At 38.0% G+C, this 16,092-nt stretch overlaps 1 protein-coding gene across 1 annotated transcript in view; it reads left to right on the top strand.

Moving 5' to 3' along the window:
• The first annotated feature begins 288 nt into the window (after positions 1-288).
• IL13RA2 (interleukin 13 receptor subunit alpha 2) overlaps positions 289-16,092 on the top strand; it is a 37,937-nt gene continuing 22,133 nt past the window's right edge. The window contains exons 1-6 of the mRNA XM_064278469.1: positions 289-1,775; positions 9,004-9,155; positions 10,397-10,550; positions 11,089-11,209; positions 13,909-14,093; positions 15,255-15,400. Coding sequence (XP_064134539.1) covers positions 1,682-1,775; positions 9,004-9,155; positions 10,397-10,550; positions 11,089-11,209; positions 13,909-14,093; positions 15,255-15,400 — 852 coding nt within the window. The 5' untranslated portion in view covers positions 289-1,681. The remainder of the gene's footprint in view (positions 1,776-9,003; positions 9,156-10,396; positions 10,551-11,088; positions 11,210-13,908; positions 14,094-15,254; positions 15,401-16,092) is intronic.

The raw sequence follows: 16,092 nt of genomic DNA, 5'->3' as shown, positions 1-16,092 counted from the left end.
CAGTGGGAAAGGAGGAAATGAGAGAGATTTGGATCTCAGTAAGCGAATTAGTATCCTCTTATGAGCCTATGAGGCATAGAATGAATAAAAATAGAGTGTGTTGATTCAGCATGGCTAGCTAATTACAAAAAGAATGGAGTCCCAGAGGAAAAGCTTTCATAATCCTGAGTCAAGCATTTGAGACCCAGCATAGTGAGGTGGTAATGCACTAGACTGGGAATCATGTCATCTCTGTCCTACTTCCTGCTCTGTTACTAACTTTCTGTGTAATCTACGACAAGTGTGAGTTTCATTTCCCAATATATAAAGGACTGGACCAGCATTGTATCCAGTATAACTGCTGGCCCTTTAACAGTTATCCCAAGATTCTATGATGTATTAACTGATGCTTAACAGTATTCAAGGGTTACGGCTGGACCAGGTAAGATGAAGAGGCTGGGGTGGTGAAAGAAGATCTGTCCTACTTAATTAATCTAGCAGGAGAAAAGAAAGGTAGTCCCTGAATGTTGGGATAAGCAACCTTTAAGCTTTAACTTCCTGTGAAATTGTTAGTTCCAGGAATATAGACTCAAAAATGTCAAACTAGGAGTAGTGATTTTTCTTTGAAAGGAGAGTATTTTGGGGTCGGGTGGAAATGTGAAGGCATGAATCCTTTCAAATTTGATCATAGAACAAATATTCTTCAAGAATAAAAACATGATTAAATTATATTCTGTGGCAGTGAAGCGCTGTTGTTGTTTTAAGAAAAGGGGCTTAAGTTCAGATTTGTCCTTTAGAAAGACCGTTCTTGGTATATGTGGTGTGGAGAGTGGATTAGACTGGGCAAGAAAATCTCTCAGTTTAGGAAATAGTACTGTTAATGGCACAGAACAGAACAACATTTTGTTCTGTTATACATAAGGTCACCGCCATAAGTCCGAGCCAACTCCATGGCAACTGACAACAAAGCGATAACGGAGAGATTGGATGAGAGAGGGAGGAATTGAAGAAGATTCCTCGGTTTGTTATCTGAGCAACTGGGAGGATGGTGAGGCCATTTACTGACACAGAAAACACAGGTTAAAGTGGAACAGGTATGAGAGTAAAAGATGATGATTTAATATTTGTGAAGAAATGGAGCAACGTTCTGAATTACCTGAGGCTTTGGTGTAGGTTCTGAGCTTTCTCAGTAGTAAGATAACTTTCCAATTCTTTTTTCTCAGGAAAGGGTATATGTATGTGTCAGTTTGTTTTCTGTTGCTAGGGGAGAGGATTGCTGCGGAGACTAATGATGCCATAATTTCCCTTGTAAACTAATTCGAACATTCTAGTGGGTCTGGCTCAGTCTTCACTCTGAAGGCCACTTAAAACCACCTGATCCTGGTAATGGCATGTGATGTGTAGAAAGTGTGTGTGGGGATGAGCTGTTGTAGTGCTTTTTGTTCTGCCTTGTTTTTACTCTTCTAAGAAGGATGAGTCTAGAATTCTCCCTTTCCAATTATATTAAGTCCAGTATTGATTATGTCTGTTTCCATGGTCCAAGGGAGCACAGTTGTCCCAATTCTTGGTAGAAAACACACAGAGGGCTCCCCAAAGTATTTTAAATGACATTTAGTCATTTGATTATTTGGAGTAAGATAATGTTAAATGTTATATTTTTCCTTTTTAGGGTGGCAATTTCCAAGTATTAGAAGGCGGAGAAATGACTTTCATCCATCTGGATAGCAGATGCCTCTTTACCGTTCTTATTTGCACATCATTCTGCTACGTTTTGTCTTCAAACCCTGAGATAAAAGGTAAACCAACACACTGAATAGATTTTAATGAGGTAGTTTTAAAATTAGTATATTTTCTGTCTTTTTAATCTACCTTATGGAAGTGCACGACAGGTAGATGGGTTGTTATTGGCATTGTGTCGGGAAGTCCATGTGCAAAAGATTTGCTCTTTCTAGCCAGACATTTTTCATACACTTTTGTATAGTCCTTTCTAACAAATAGGTCAAATATCTGAACCTCATTGCCTGGTACCCAGCTGACTAGAATCTTACCTTAATGACTACACTTGACTTTTTTTTTTTAACATTTTATTTTGTTTACAGAGCAAATTAGTTTCCCATTAAAAACTTGTACACAAAATGTTCCATGACGTTGGTTACAATCCTTGTAGTGTCAACACTACCCCCATTTCCGCCCTGGGTTCCCCATTTCCTTTCCTCTGGTTTTCCTACCACTTCCTGCCTTCTCATCTTTACTTCTGGGCAAATGTTGCCCTTTTGGTCTCTTATGATTCTTCTATGGAACATGATCTTTTCGGGTGTTGTTTATTTTATAGATCTACCTATTACTTGGCTCAAAGGTGGTTTCTGGGAATGGCTGCAGTTCCAATTTAGAGGTGTTTCTTAGGGTCATAGTCTGGGGGGGTTCCTCCAGTATCTATCAGGCAAGTAAATCAGGTCTTTTTTATGAATTTGATTTTTTGTTCTACATTTTTCTCCTGCTCTGTCTGGGACCTTCTCTTGTGATTCCAGTCACAGTGGTTGGTAGTGGCACCATCTAGTTCTTTGGGCTTGGGCTCTTGTAGGCTGTGGTGCACATGGTCCATAAGTCCTCTGGACTAATCACTCCCTTGAGTCTTTGGTTTTCGTCATTCTTCTTTGATCCGGATGGGAAAAAAAAAAAGAGACCACTAATTGTATCTTAGATGGCCACTTGCAAGTTTTTAAGACCCCAGATGCTACTCAGCAAAGATATAGAACATTGTTTTTATGCACTGTTATGCCAATTGATGTAGATGTACCCCTGGGTCTATGATCCATAGCCTTCAAGACTAGTATCTTTGTCCAGGAAGGTGTTTGGTTGTGCATAAGAAGTTTCCATGATTGTACCCCTTGTGTGTTCTATTGTCTATATTGGTATACACGCAACATCTACAAATATGTATGTAGAGATAGCCACAACCTAACCTATATCTGGAAACCATGACGGCGTAGTGGTTAAGTGCTACGGCTGCTAACCAAAAGGTAGGCAGTTTGAATCCACCAGGCGCTCCTTGGAAGCTCTATGGGGCAGTTCTACTCTGTCCTATAGGGTCGCTATGAGTCGGAATCAACTTGATGGTAACAGGCTTGTTTTTTTTTTTTTTTTGCTTAACCTATGCACCCTCCCACGCCTCTTTACCAAACCTATCTATCTATGTATCCCCTGGTAAATTATTGTTTGTTAATACTGTCGTAGCAGGATTACCTATGTTATAGTAATTGCCGTAGCTGCCCTTTGTTCTTGCTTTCCATTCAGGGTCTTCGTTTGCCTTTATTGCATTTGACTTCACCAGTATTACCACAAGTCTTCTATTTATTTAGTAATTTACCCTTCCTTCCCTGGTAATCATCAAAAAATGTTTTTTTCCTGTGTGTAAACCTTTTCTTGCTTTTTTATAATAGTGGTCTCATACAATATTTGTCCTTTTGCGACTGGCTTATTTCACTCTGCATAATTTCCTCCAAATTCATCCATGTTGTGAGATGTTCACGGATTCACCATTAATCCTTATCACTGCATAGTATGTCATTGTGTGTATGTACCACAGTTTGTTTATCCATTCATCAGTTGATGGGCGCTTAGGCTGTTTCCATCTTTCTGTTATTGCGAATACTGCTGCAATGAACACGTATGTGCATACGTCTATTCATGTGATGGCTCTTAAGGTATGTGCCAAGGAGTGAGATTGCTGGATCATATGGTATTTCTATTTCTAGCTTTGTAAGGAAATGTCGTATCATTTTCCATAGTGGCTGTACCATTTTACATTCCCACCAGCAGTGTGTAAGAATTCTAGTCTCCCCACAACCTCTCGAGCATTTCTTGTTTTCTATTTTTTTGATTAGTGCCATTGATATCAGGGTGAGATGGCATCTCATTGTAGTTTTAATTTGCATCTCTCTAATGGCTAATGGTTAGGGATGCACTGGGTTTTGGGGAATGGCTAATGGTGGTCCAGTGATTAAGAGCTTGACTGCTAACTAAAAAGTCAGCAGTTTGAATCCACCAGCCAGTCCTTGGAAACCCTATGGGGCAGTTCTACTCTGTCCTATTGGGTTGCTATGAGTCAGAATTGACTCGATGGCAATGAGTGTGGTTCCGGTTAAAGGCTTATGATCTTGAGCATTTCTTCGTGTGTTTGTTAGCCACCTGAATGTCTTCTTTGGAGAAGTGTCTGCTCATGTCCTTTGCCCATTTTTCAGTTGAATTGTTTGTCTTTTGCTGTTGAGGTATTGAAGTTTTTCTATACATTTTAGAGATTAATCCCTTGTCAGATATGTTGTAGCTGAAAATTATTTCCCAGTCTGTAGGTTCTCTTTTTACTCTTTTGGAAAAGTCTTTTGATGAGTATAAGTGTTTAATTTTTAGGAGGTCCCATTCATCTAATTTATCTTCTGCTATTTTTAGTTATGGTTGATATCATGGATAGAATTTTGTCTCACCAAAATATTTGTCAACTTGGCTAGGTCATGATTCCCAGTATTGTATGAATGTCTACCATTTTATCATCTGATGTGATTTCCCTATGTGATGTAAATCCTGTCACTATGATGTAATGAGATGGATTAGCAGCAGTTATATTGATGAGATCTACAAGATTAGATGGCGTCTTAATCCAATCTATTTTGAGATATAAAAGAGAGAAGTGAGCAGAAAGACATGGGACCTGATACCACCAAGAAAGAAGTGCCAGGAGCAGAGCATGTCCTTTGGACCCGGGGTCCCTGCTCGGAGAAGCTCCTAGTCCGGGGGAAGATTGATGAGAAGGTCAACAGAGAAAAAAAAGCCTTCCCCTGGAGCTAACACCCTGAATTTGGACTTCTAGCCTACTAGACTGTAAGAAAATAAATTTCTCTTTGTTAAAGCCATCTTCTTGTGATATTTCTGTTATAACAGCACTAGATGACTAAGACAGTTGGTATGCCATGTTTTAGGGCCCCTAGAGTTGTCCCTATTTTTTCTTCCATGATCTTTATAGTTTCAGGTTTTATATTTAGGTCTTCGGACCATTTTTGAGTTAGTTTTTGTGTATGGTGTAAGGTGTGGATCCTGTTTCATTTTTCTACAGATGGATATCTGGTTTTGCCAGCACCATTTGTCAAAGAGACTGTCTCTTCCCCACTTAATGGACTTTGACCCTTTCTTTCTCTCCTTCTTTCTTGTGCTTTAAGTGAAAGTTTACAAATCAAGTCAGTCTCTCACGCAAAAACCCATATACACCTTGCTACAAACTCCCAGTTACTCTCCCCCTAATGAGACAGCCTGCGCTCTCCCTCTACTCTCTCTTTTTGTGTTCATTTTGCCAGCTTCTAACCCTCTCCACCCTCTCATCTCTCCTCCAGGCAGGAGATGCCAACATAGTCTCAAGTGTCCACCTGATCCAAGAAGCTCACTCCTCACCAGCACCCCTCTCCAACCCATTGTCCAGTCCAATCTATGTCTGAAGAGTTGGCTTCGGGAATGGTTCCTGTCCTGGACCAACAGAAGGTCTGGGGGCCATGACCACCAGGATCCCTCTGGTCTCAGTCAGATCAATAAATCTGGTCTGATGAGAATTTGGGGTTTGCATCCCACTGCTCTGCTGCTCCCTCAGGGGTTCTCTGTTGTGTTCCCTGTCAGGGCAGTCATCGGTTGTAGCCAGGCGCCATCTAGTTCTTCTGGTCTCAGGATGATGGAGTCTCTGGTTCATGTGGCCCTTTCTGTCTCTTGGCCTCGTAATCGCCTTGTGTCCTTGGTATTCCTCATTCTCCTTTGATCCAGGCGGGTTGAGACCAATTGATGTATCTTAGGTGGCTGCTTGCTAGCGTTTAAGACCCCAGATGCCACTCTTCAAAGTGGGATGCAGAATGTTTTCTTAATAGATTTTATTATGCCAATTGACTTAGATGTCCCCTGAAACCATGGTCCCCAGACCCCTGCCCATACTACGCTGGCCTTCGAAGCATTCGGTTTATTAAGGAAACTTCTTTGCTTTTGGTTTAGTCCAATTGTGCTGACCTCCCCTGTATTGTGTGCTGTCTTTCCCTTCACCTAAAGTAGTTCTTATCTACTATCTAATTAGTGAATGCCCCTTTCCCACCCTCCCTCCCTCCCCCCTCTTGTAACCACAAGAGAATGTTTTCTTCTCAGTTTAAACTGTTTCTCAAGTTCTTATAATAGTGGTCTTACACAATATTTGTGCTTTTGCCTCTGACTAATTTCCCTCAGCATAATGCCTTCCAGGTTCATGTTATGAAATGTTTCACAGATTCCTCACTGTTCTTTATCGATGTGTAGTATTCCATTGTGTGAAGATACCATAATTCATTTATCCATTCATCCGTTGACGGGCACCTTGGTTGCTTCCGTCTTTTTGCCATTGTAAACAGTGCTGCAATAAACATGGGTGTGCATGTATCTGTTCGTGTAAAGGGTCTTATTTCTCTAGGATATATTCCAAGGAGTGGGATTGCTGGATCATATGGTAGTTCTATTTCTAGCTTTTTAAGGAAGCGCCAAATCGATTTCCAAAGTCGTTATACCATTTGATCTTCCCACCAGCAGTGTAGAAGTGTTCCAATCTCTCCACAGCCTCTCCAACATTTATTATTTTGTGTTTTTTGGATTAATGCCAGCCTTGTTGGCGTAAGGTGAAATCTCATTGTAGTTTTTATCTGCGTTTCTCTACTGGCAAATGATTGTGAACATTTTCTCATATATATGTTAGCTACCTGAATGTCTTCTTTACTGAAGTGTCTATTCATATCTTTTGCCCATTTTTTAATTGAGTTATTTGTCTTTTTGCAGTTGAGTTTTTGCAGTATCATGTAGATTTTAGAGATCAGGTGCTGATCAGAAATGTCATAGCTAAAAACATTTTCCCAGTCTGCAGGTAGTCTTTTTACTCTTTTGGTGAAGTCTTTGGATGAGCATAAAAATAGGTGCTTGATTTTTAGGAGCTTCCAGTTATCTAGTTTTTCTTCTACATTCTTTATAATGTTTTGTATACAGTTTATGCCATGTATTAGGGCTCCTAAGACTTTGGCCCTTTTTGAAGATCAGCTGTCCATAGGTGGATTAATGGCTTTTTTTATTTATATTTATTTTTGTTTAAGGTGAAAGTTTGCACAGCACATTATGTTCCCATTTAAGAATTTCTATACAAATTACTCAGTGACATTGGTTACATTTTTCATAATGTATCATCATTCTCCTTCATTTCATTTTGGTTGTACTCTTTTTGAATATTTGGCCTCATGTGGATGATTTTTTAAAGGAGCACATTACTCATGGGTGATATTCTTTATTTTATGAGCCAATCTATTTTTTAGTTAAAAGGGGACCTCAAGGGATGATTTTGGATTAAGGTTTAAAGAGTATCTCAGGGTGATGGTCTCTGGGAGCTCTCTAGTCTCAACTGGTTCAGAAAGTCTGGACGTTTTACCCTTGACTTTTATGATAATCAGACATATAAGAAAAAAATTCTGCAGAGATTGAGAGTAAAGTTGAAAAATAACTATAGAATTATTAAATCATGTCTAATGTGCTTTTCTTTTTGCAGAGGTAGTTAGAGGAATGCATTTGACCAAGATTTCTAACCACAAGGTTGAAACACTAGGATTGTTATTTCATCCTCAATAGGGATCCTCTTTATAGGTATATGGAGGTCCCTGGTCAAATCATAATTTGTTCCACAATTTCTTTCTGTGGAGTCTCTCCCTCACCTCAATAAGTATTACGAAGTGAAGTAAGTACTAAAATGAACTACAGGGCAGCAATGAGAGGAAAATTATTAGCAAAAAGGCAATATGAGGGCAATACTTTTAGATTTGCTAGTAGGAAAGTTTATAGAATTATTGAGCGTATTATGAATATGTATATATGCATACATATATATGTGGGTGTGCATTTTGTTGCTTTTTAAATCATCAGATGTTAGAGTCATTGCCTCCCACTGCTCCTCCAGCCCCCCTCCCAAACAAAACAAAACAAGACAAAACTGGCTGTTTCCCTGATGTCATTCTACTCAGCTGCCTGTCATTTTTTTGGGAGGCCCTCCAAAGAGTGGCCTTGGTTTGCTGTACTCTAGGAATAGCTCTGACTTTTAGTTAACTAGAGGATTCAATTAACCAGAGTGGACCAACAAAATCTGCCTGTTCCCCAAATTCTAAAGTGAGTTAAAGGTTAAGCTACAGTGGTCCTATTTTAGGCTTATAATCCCCCTTTCGGATCTGCCACAATGTTATATGCATATAGTAAACTCTGAGTGATTACTGATTGGTTTTTACTATTAGAGAGGCGTATGTAATAGTTTTCCCATCCTAGACTATATTCTGGTCTACATGACCACAGAGCTAACTCCATGTTGAAGTTTTTGTTTCTATGTGACTTTGTATTTGTCATTATGAAGTTCCCTTTTGTAAAATGAAAGCTTTGTTCCTAATGTAACAAAATATTTTGCATATTTGATTTTTTAAAGAGGGGGCCAATGCACAGCAGTAACCTAGATTTTGAACAGCTTTATTGAGATATAATTCACATGCCATAAAATACACCCATTTAAAGTGCACTATTCAGTGGTCCTTAGTATATTCACAAAGTTGTGCAGTGATCACCCCTATCTAACTCCCGAACAGTTTCTTCACTTCCAAATACAACCCTGTTTACATATTAGTAGTCATTTCCCACACTCCCTTCAGTTTCTAACAACCACTAATCTGCTTTTTGTCTCTGTGGATTTGCCTATTGTGGACTTTTCATGTAAATGGAATAATACAATATGTGATCTTTTGTGTGTGGCTTGTTTCACTTATCTTAATGTTTGCAAGGTTCATCCATGTTGTAGTATGTATCAGTACTTCACTTGTTTTTATGACCAAATAATATTCCAAGACATGGATATTTTGTTTATCCATTTATCGGTTGGACAAATGGAAGTAATCTAGATTTAACACTTTGTCATAAAATACAAGACAAAAAGAAATATTTTATTTTATTTTATTTCAGTTAATCCTCCTCAGGATTTTGAAATAGTAGATCCTGGCTATTTAGGCTATCTTTGTTTGCAATGGAAACCTCCGCTGTTTCTGGATAATTTTAAGGAATGCACAGTAGAATATGAATTAAAATACCGAAACTTTGGTAGCAAAATCTGGAAGGTAAGTAATGCTTGCACTTGCAATATCAGAGTGATTATTAGGAGATTTCTAGTGTTTCCTGACTTCAGTGTCAACTCTAATTCCCATATTTGAATGACTATAATTAGGATATAACAAGCTGCCAGGACTGCTGCTATCTCCTGAGCATCCTGCCACAAACATTATCACTCCACCCCTGTTAAGACTATCTTTGGAAGGACAGGGAAAAAAAAAAAAAACTTGGTCCCATGGAATATGGACTTGAAGAGTGCTTACACATTTTGCCACATTTTACAGTTATTTGTGTATTTATGTATGGGTCTTATATATGCTACTGGACTGTACGCTTTTTCTGTATAGAAGTCAAACCTTATTTATCTTTGTACCCTCCTTACTGAACACAGCATGATGCGTTGCATGTATTATATTAAGTGTTCAATGAAAGCTTATTGAATTATTAACTATGTACATATTCAACAAGCATGTTAATTCAAAGATTTCTGTTATGCAAACTATTCTCTTACCCTCTAATGCTGTTCAGTTTCAAGAAGCAATTCAAATAAAACATTTATTGAGCAATTTTTGTGCCAGGCACTCTGCTAGGCATTTGGAATACAGGATAAAAAATACATGATTTTAATCTACCAGGAGCTCAAAATTTGCCTGGCTTTCTCTGGTATCAAGTAACTCCATTTGCCTCTAGTTTTTTGTTTTTTTTTTTTTTTTTACTTTATGTGATTCCTGGAAGCTTCATATTGTCTTTGGAAGGTCATAAATCATTTGCCAAATAATATGGAGAAAGTATGTGAAAATCATCTATTTGATTTCCAGTGGGTTATAGCTCAAGTTCCTGTCCATGGAGCTTTCCTTTTTCCCTTGCAGAATTTTTTTTTCTCCATTTTAATGAGAGGTTAAGATTCAAATGACTTCAAGCAATTATATGATACATGGAGGTAAACTCTGCCAGAAATATATCTGGGGCATTGTATCAGATAATCAAGAGTGTCTTAGATATTAGGTACTCTCCAGGTTATTAATGACTTCTTAGCTTTATTGGAGCTCTGGTGGCACAGTGGTTAAGAACTTGGCTGCCAACCAAAAGGTCAACAGTTCAAATCCATCAGCCGCTCCTTGGAACCCTATGGGGCAGTTCTACTCTGTCCTATAGGGTCTGACAATGAGTCAGAATCAACTTGACAGCAATGGGTTTAATCATGGCTGTTTCTAAGCTTGACTTTGTCTCATTTTTTTTAATCAAACAGACCATTATTACTACGAATCTATATTACAAAGATGGGTTTGATCTTAACAAGGGCGTTGAAGCAAAGATCCACACACTTCTGCCACAGCAGTGCACAAATGAATCAACAGTTCGGAGTTTGTGGTCAGAGGCTACTTATTGGACACCACCACAAGGTTAAAAAAAGTTCTCTTTTCCTAATTAATATCATTTAAGTAATTCATGCGGGGAATAAGTTAGTCCCTTAACTCTTATGCACCAGACTGGACCTATAATAGATACTGTGACAATGTGGCACGAAATGGAATCCTTCTTAGGAGCGAGTGATTGGCCTTTTTTAATTCTTTAAATCAGCAAATATGTTCTTCAAAAAATACATGCTATTAAGTTGATATAGTTCCCAGTTGTTTAGTCATATTAGTAAACATATATGTCAGCGTTTGCTCACCTGCTCAGAGCATTCCATAATTACTAACTCATACTTTTGAATATGTTTACACTAATATCAGTAAATGAGCCCTCAAAAGTTTTTCATATTACATGCTCCACTTAGAGTGAAGTGATTTCCTGCATCCTCTTTTAGAAATATTCCTGATTATGTTGATTGCAAAATGAAACGGAGAGGCCAAAGGAAATGAAATAAAATTGCTTAGTGGTTTCCCAAATTATTCATCACCAGACATTTCAAACATTTACAGCTCTTTCATTTCTTAGGAAATGTGGAAACTAAAATTCAGGATATGGATTGTGTATATTACAACTGGCTATATTTATTCTGTTCTTGGAAACCTGGCATGGATGTCCCTCTTGATACCAATTACAATTTGTTTTACTGGTAAGTATTCTTATAATTTGAATTCCATATTAAGTAAGAATCTATCAAAATTAATCCACAGTATAATAACTGCATTTTCACTAAATCAAATTTATAATTTAGTGTTGTATTTATGATGATGGTTGTTTACAAATATTGGAGGTTTTCAATGGGAGTAAGGGGGTTCAGGCTATAGCTACTGGAAGATGTTTTCCTGTACTGGACCTGTACAGGATTAAATTTTGTACCCTTTAGATGGAGTCCCTGGGTGGTGCCAATGATTAATGCGCTCAGCCGCGAACTGAAAGGTCGGAGGTTCAAGTCTACCCAGAGGCACCTTGAAAGAAAGGTCTGGAGATTTACTTCCAAAAATCAGCCACTGAAAGCCCTGTGGAGTACAGTTTTACTCTGACACACATGGGGTCTCCATGAGTCGGAATTGACTCAACAGCAACTGGAAAATCTTTTAGATAGATGGAGTTCTAAACTAAAAGTTTTGACATGTTTTATATTCTTGCCTTTGAAGGAAGCCAGACTCTATCAAACTGTATCCTCTTTCTGACTGTCTTAACTTTGTTGTTACCAAGACTTTTAAACTTGGAGCCATCTTGACTCTTCCCTCTCCTTCATTCTTTAATTGCTTCACGGTAACATGGATCAACAAATTCTGACACTCTTTTGCCTCCAGGATAAAATCCAGGCTGGCAGTCAAGTCTCTGCCTCCCTTCTCAACATTACCTTCTACTATCACCAAGGGGAATATTCCAGTCCATTTAGATCCTTCTCTAAATTTTTATTCTCATACATGTCACAGCTTTTTATGCCTTTGTGTGCATTGCCATTTGGAATGCCCTCTGATTCCCTCTCTCTTTCACCAACTCTTATCCATCCTTTAAGGCCCATCTGCTATCATATTTCCTTAATCCTTTACTGGTCATGTCAACCTGTGTTCAGTTTTTCTCTGAATTTTATTATAACTAATTATTTATTGTCCAGATGGTATTTAAATTTTTCTCATATATGTATACTTAGTTTCTTCTCTTAAAATTCTAAGGCCTGGGTGGTCACGAACTGTTTCATGTATTTCTCTTGACTACCTTCACAGCAGAAACCCTGGTGGCATAGTGGTTAAGAGCTACGGCTACTAACCAAAAGATCGGCAGTTCAAATCCACCAGGCACTCCTTGGAAAACGTATTGGGCAGTTCTACTCTGTCCTATAGGGTTGCTATGAGTCAGAATTGACTCAATGGCAATGCGTTTAGTTTGGTTTGGGTTTACCTTCACAGTGCTATGCTCAGAAACCAAAAAAAACCCAAACCCTTTGCTCTCAAGTTGATTCCGACTCATACTCATAAAAAAAAAAAATAGGCTGTAATTAAATATTCATTTAATGAATGCAAAAAATGATGAAAGCATTGGTAAAATGGTAGAATAGTAGCATGTATTTATTAAATAACAGAAAAAGAGAATGAATTGTTACTATTTGTGAGTTTTTGACCCAAATTATGATGACATCTTGCTTTAGAAAATCATAATGAATAAGCAATAAATGAGACCCTGAGAACTGGGTTCTAGTCTCTTCTCTGGCATCATTAACTGATAACCTTGGACAAATAATTTTTCCTCTTGGCGTCTCAGTTTTCTTATCTGGAATTGGATGGGGAAATTCCTAAGGTCATTTGCATCTAATTAACGTATTCATTAATCCAACAAATTTAAGCATCTGCTAAATGCCAGGCACGGTTCTAGATTAAAAAAAAAATACAAGTGTGAAAAAGACTAAGTCCCTGCCCTCTTGTACCTTCTAGTTCATGTTTAACATAACATAATTTTAGTGTCATATTAGTGATGTAGTGAGGGATATTCACATTTTAGAAATTTGAAAATAATGGTACCATAAGGCTTCCCACTGTCACACAAAAAATTTGTGTAAAATCAAAGCTAGACCTCAAGTCTCCCAAACTCTAATCAAGTGTATTAACCAAGAGATTACAATTTTGGAAACTCTGCCTAAATACTTTGCATAAAGTGAATTTAATAGAGTCTAAATATTTGTATCAGAACCTTATTAGCTGCTATACTGAACATATTTGAAAGGGAATTCTGGCTACATTTACAGATAATGTTACATTTTGCAAGGTAAGCTATCCGCCCTGAGAGAATAGGAAATTAGACAATTACTTGCCAAACAATTCCTTCTTTTCTATCTCTTTTTGCCTTCCTGTTGGCCTTTCTGAGGTTTATCACTTGATGTCTGTTGTATCCTCAGAGCATTTTCCTTTTATTAAACATAACAATATTTTGTAAGTTTATTTTTTAATCTGCTTTTATTTTCTAAAATAGTTTCCGCAAACAATATAAAACGTGATACTATCTAAAATTGTTTCTATAAAATCAGGTGTTCTTAATAGGCATCTTATTCTTTGATTCACAAACCCTGTTTGTGAGTCAGCAGAACCTAAGTACATGTCTTTGAGGTTCTGTGAGGACTCCACAGAATGTAAGCTCCATGAAGTCATGGTCGATGTCTGTTGTTCTTTTGTATCCCTGTCACTTAGCACAGGGTCTGGCACATCACAGGTGCTCAATAAATATTGCATGTTATTAAATGATTTTTTAAAATTAATTTGACATGTTAATATACTTGAAAATTGAGTACTCTGATACTAGTACACAAGATACTCTTAAATAAAATTCTCATAATACTTCTTTTTACAGGTATGATGGCTTGGACCACCCAATGCAGTGTGATGACTATATGACGATTAATGGACAAAATACTGGATGCAGTTTTCCCTCCTTGAAGTCACCAGACTATAAAGATTTCTATATCTGTGTTAATGGATCATCACGATCCACGGCTATCAGACCCAGCTACTTCATTTTTCAGCTTCAAAATATAGGTGATATAATAAGCAAACAATTTCTAACACATTGTTTCTAGTTTAGGCCACTTACACCCACATGACAGGGGAGACAGAGAGACAGAAAGAGAGAGAAAGTGAGAGAGCCTTAAGGAAATGTAAAGCCAGAAAAATTAGGGCCAACAGAGTGTTCCGGGAAGCTCTTATTAAATATAAAAGTATGGAAGCAAGGAACCAAATGAAGGCTAGAATGCCATTTTTATTTAACACTCACAATTTCCCAGCTTCAAAAAATTGGCCTACTACACAGCACTTTGATTTAGTGTTAGTGATGGAGTAATGGTGGAATTACGTATTCCCAGGCGTCAAAAAGGCAAATGATTGAATATTTTTTGAGTCTATACTCTCAGTTCTAACAGTTGCAAGAGCAATAGGTTCGAGAGTCAGTCAGAACTCTGAATCTTGGATCTACCACTTTCAAACTTTGTGACTTCGGGCAAGTTACTTAACATCTCTGTTCAATATCTTTACCAGTAAAATGAGGATAATACAGGGCCACCTCATAGGTCTGTTGTGAGACATGCATGCAATTATGATGTAACATCCTTGGTACAGTGCTTGACACATTGTAAACACTAAATAAGAGTCAGCTATGAAATCCCTGGGCGGTGCAAATGGTTAAGTGCTCAACTACTAGCCAAAATGTTGGTGATTTGAACCTACCCAGAGTTGCCTCAGAAGACAGGCCTGGTGATCTGCTTCCAAAAGGTCACCACCTTGAAAACCCTATGGAGCAGTTCTTTGCACACATGGGGTTGCCATGAGTTGAAACTGAGTTGATGGAAGCTAACAACAACAACATTAATAGAAGTATTCGTAGTTCTGGCTGTGGTTGTTCTTCATGCTACAAAATGGAAAAAGGATTGCAATGATTTCAAGTCTTCTAAATTCTATCTTCTTACTTTAATATTTGTCAGTATGTGACGTACTAATACCTCCAAGATAACCAAGTTTCTCATTAAACTTATCTGTTGACAAGCAAATTTTATTTCAATTCACACCATAGGGAATCGTCTTGAGCCACCTAGTTTATCCCCAGAGACTTCTGTTACTAGGCATCCCTAGCTTTTGATAAGGGCTACTACTAAGCTTCAACAATCAACAATCTCTATGTTGAATTTGTTTCCTTTTGCTTTCCAGTTAAACCTTTGCCACCAGACTACGTTAGTCTTACTCTGAAGGATTCAAATGAAGTTATCCTGAAATGGAGCGTGCCCGCAGGTCCCATTCCAGCGGCATGTTTCATTTATGAAGTTTTAGTAACAGAAGATGATACAACCAGGGTGGTAAGAACATTGTTTATTTGGGAAAATCATAGACTTAGCCTTTTAAATAAAATAGCAAACATGAGAACCCAAATCAGTTGCTATCCACACGAGGAATGTATCTTGGTTAAATTCCCCGAAAAGTCAAATAATCTAGTGAGTAAAAGAAAGATGCCTTTGGCCCTACATTGTTTTATGTTAATTTTATTCATTGGTTTTCAATTTTAAAGCTAATAGGACCTTAGACAGTGGTTCAAACCCACCAGCTGCTCTGGAGGAGAAAAATGTGGCAGGCTGCTTCCGTAAAGATTGCAGTCTTGAAAATCCATGAGGGGCAGCTCTACTCTGTCCCATACTGTCACTATGAGTAGAAATCAACTGGACAGCAATGAGTTTGGTAGGACCTTAGAGACAATCTAGTCCCTCATTTCCAATTATATGTCACAAAATTAAAGTTGCCAAGGGTCTAAAATGGATTGTGCAAAGGCTTCGGGTAAAAAGAAACATCAAACACCAAAACCACTTCTTGAGGAATACTTTTCAGGTCAAAACGAGGGCAGAGTTTGACAAGGCTACAAGAGAACTTCTTGTGCCAGGGGAAGAGGGGCTGACAGGGGAAGTAGGTAATGATTGCAAGATGAATTCTCCTCCAGCACCAACAATTGGTGATGCCCTTGACCCTACATTGTTATATGTTAATTTTATTTATTGGT

This window comes from Loxodonta africana, chromosome X (assembly GCF_030014295.1).
Source record: "Loxodonta africana isolate mLoxAfr1 chromosome X, mLoxAfr1.hap2, whole genome shotgun sequence".
Taxonomy (NCBI): domain Eukaryota; kingdom Metazoa; phylum Chordata; class Mammalia; order Proboscidea; family Elephantidae; genus Loxodonta; species Loxodonta africana.
This window is presented reverse-complemented; position numbering and strand designations above follow the sequence as displayed.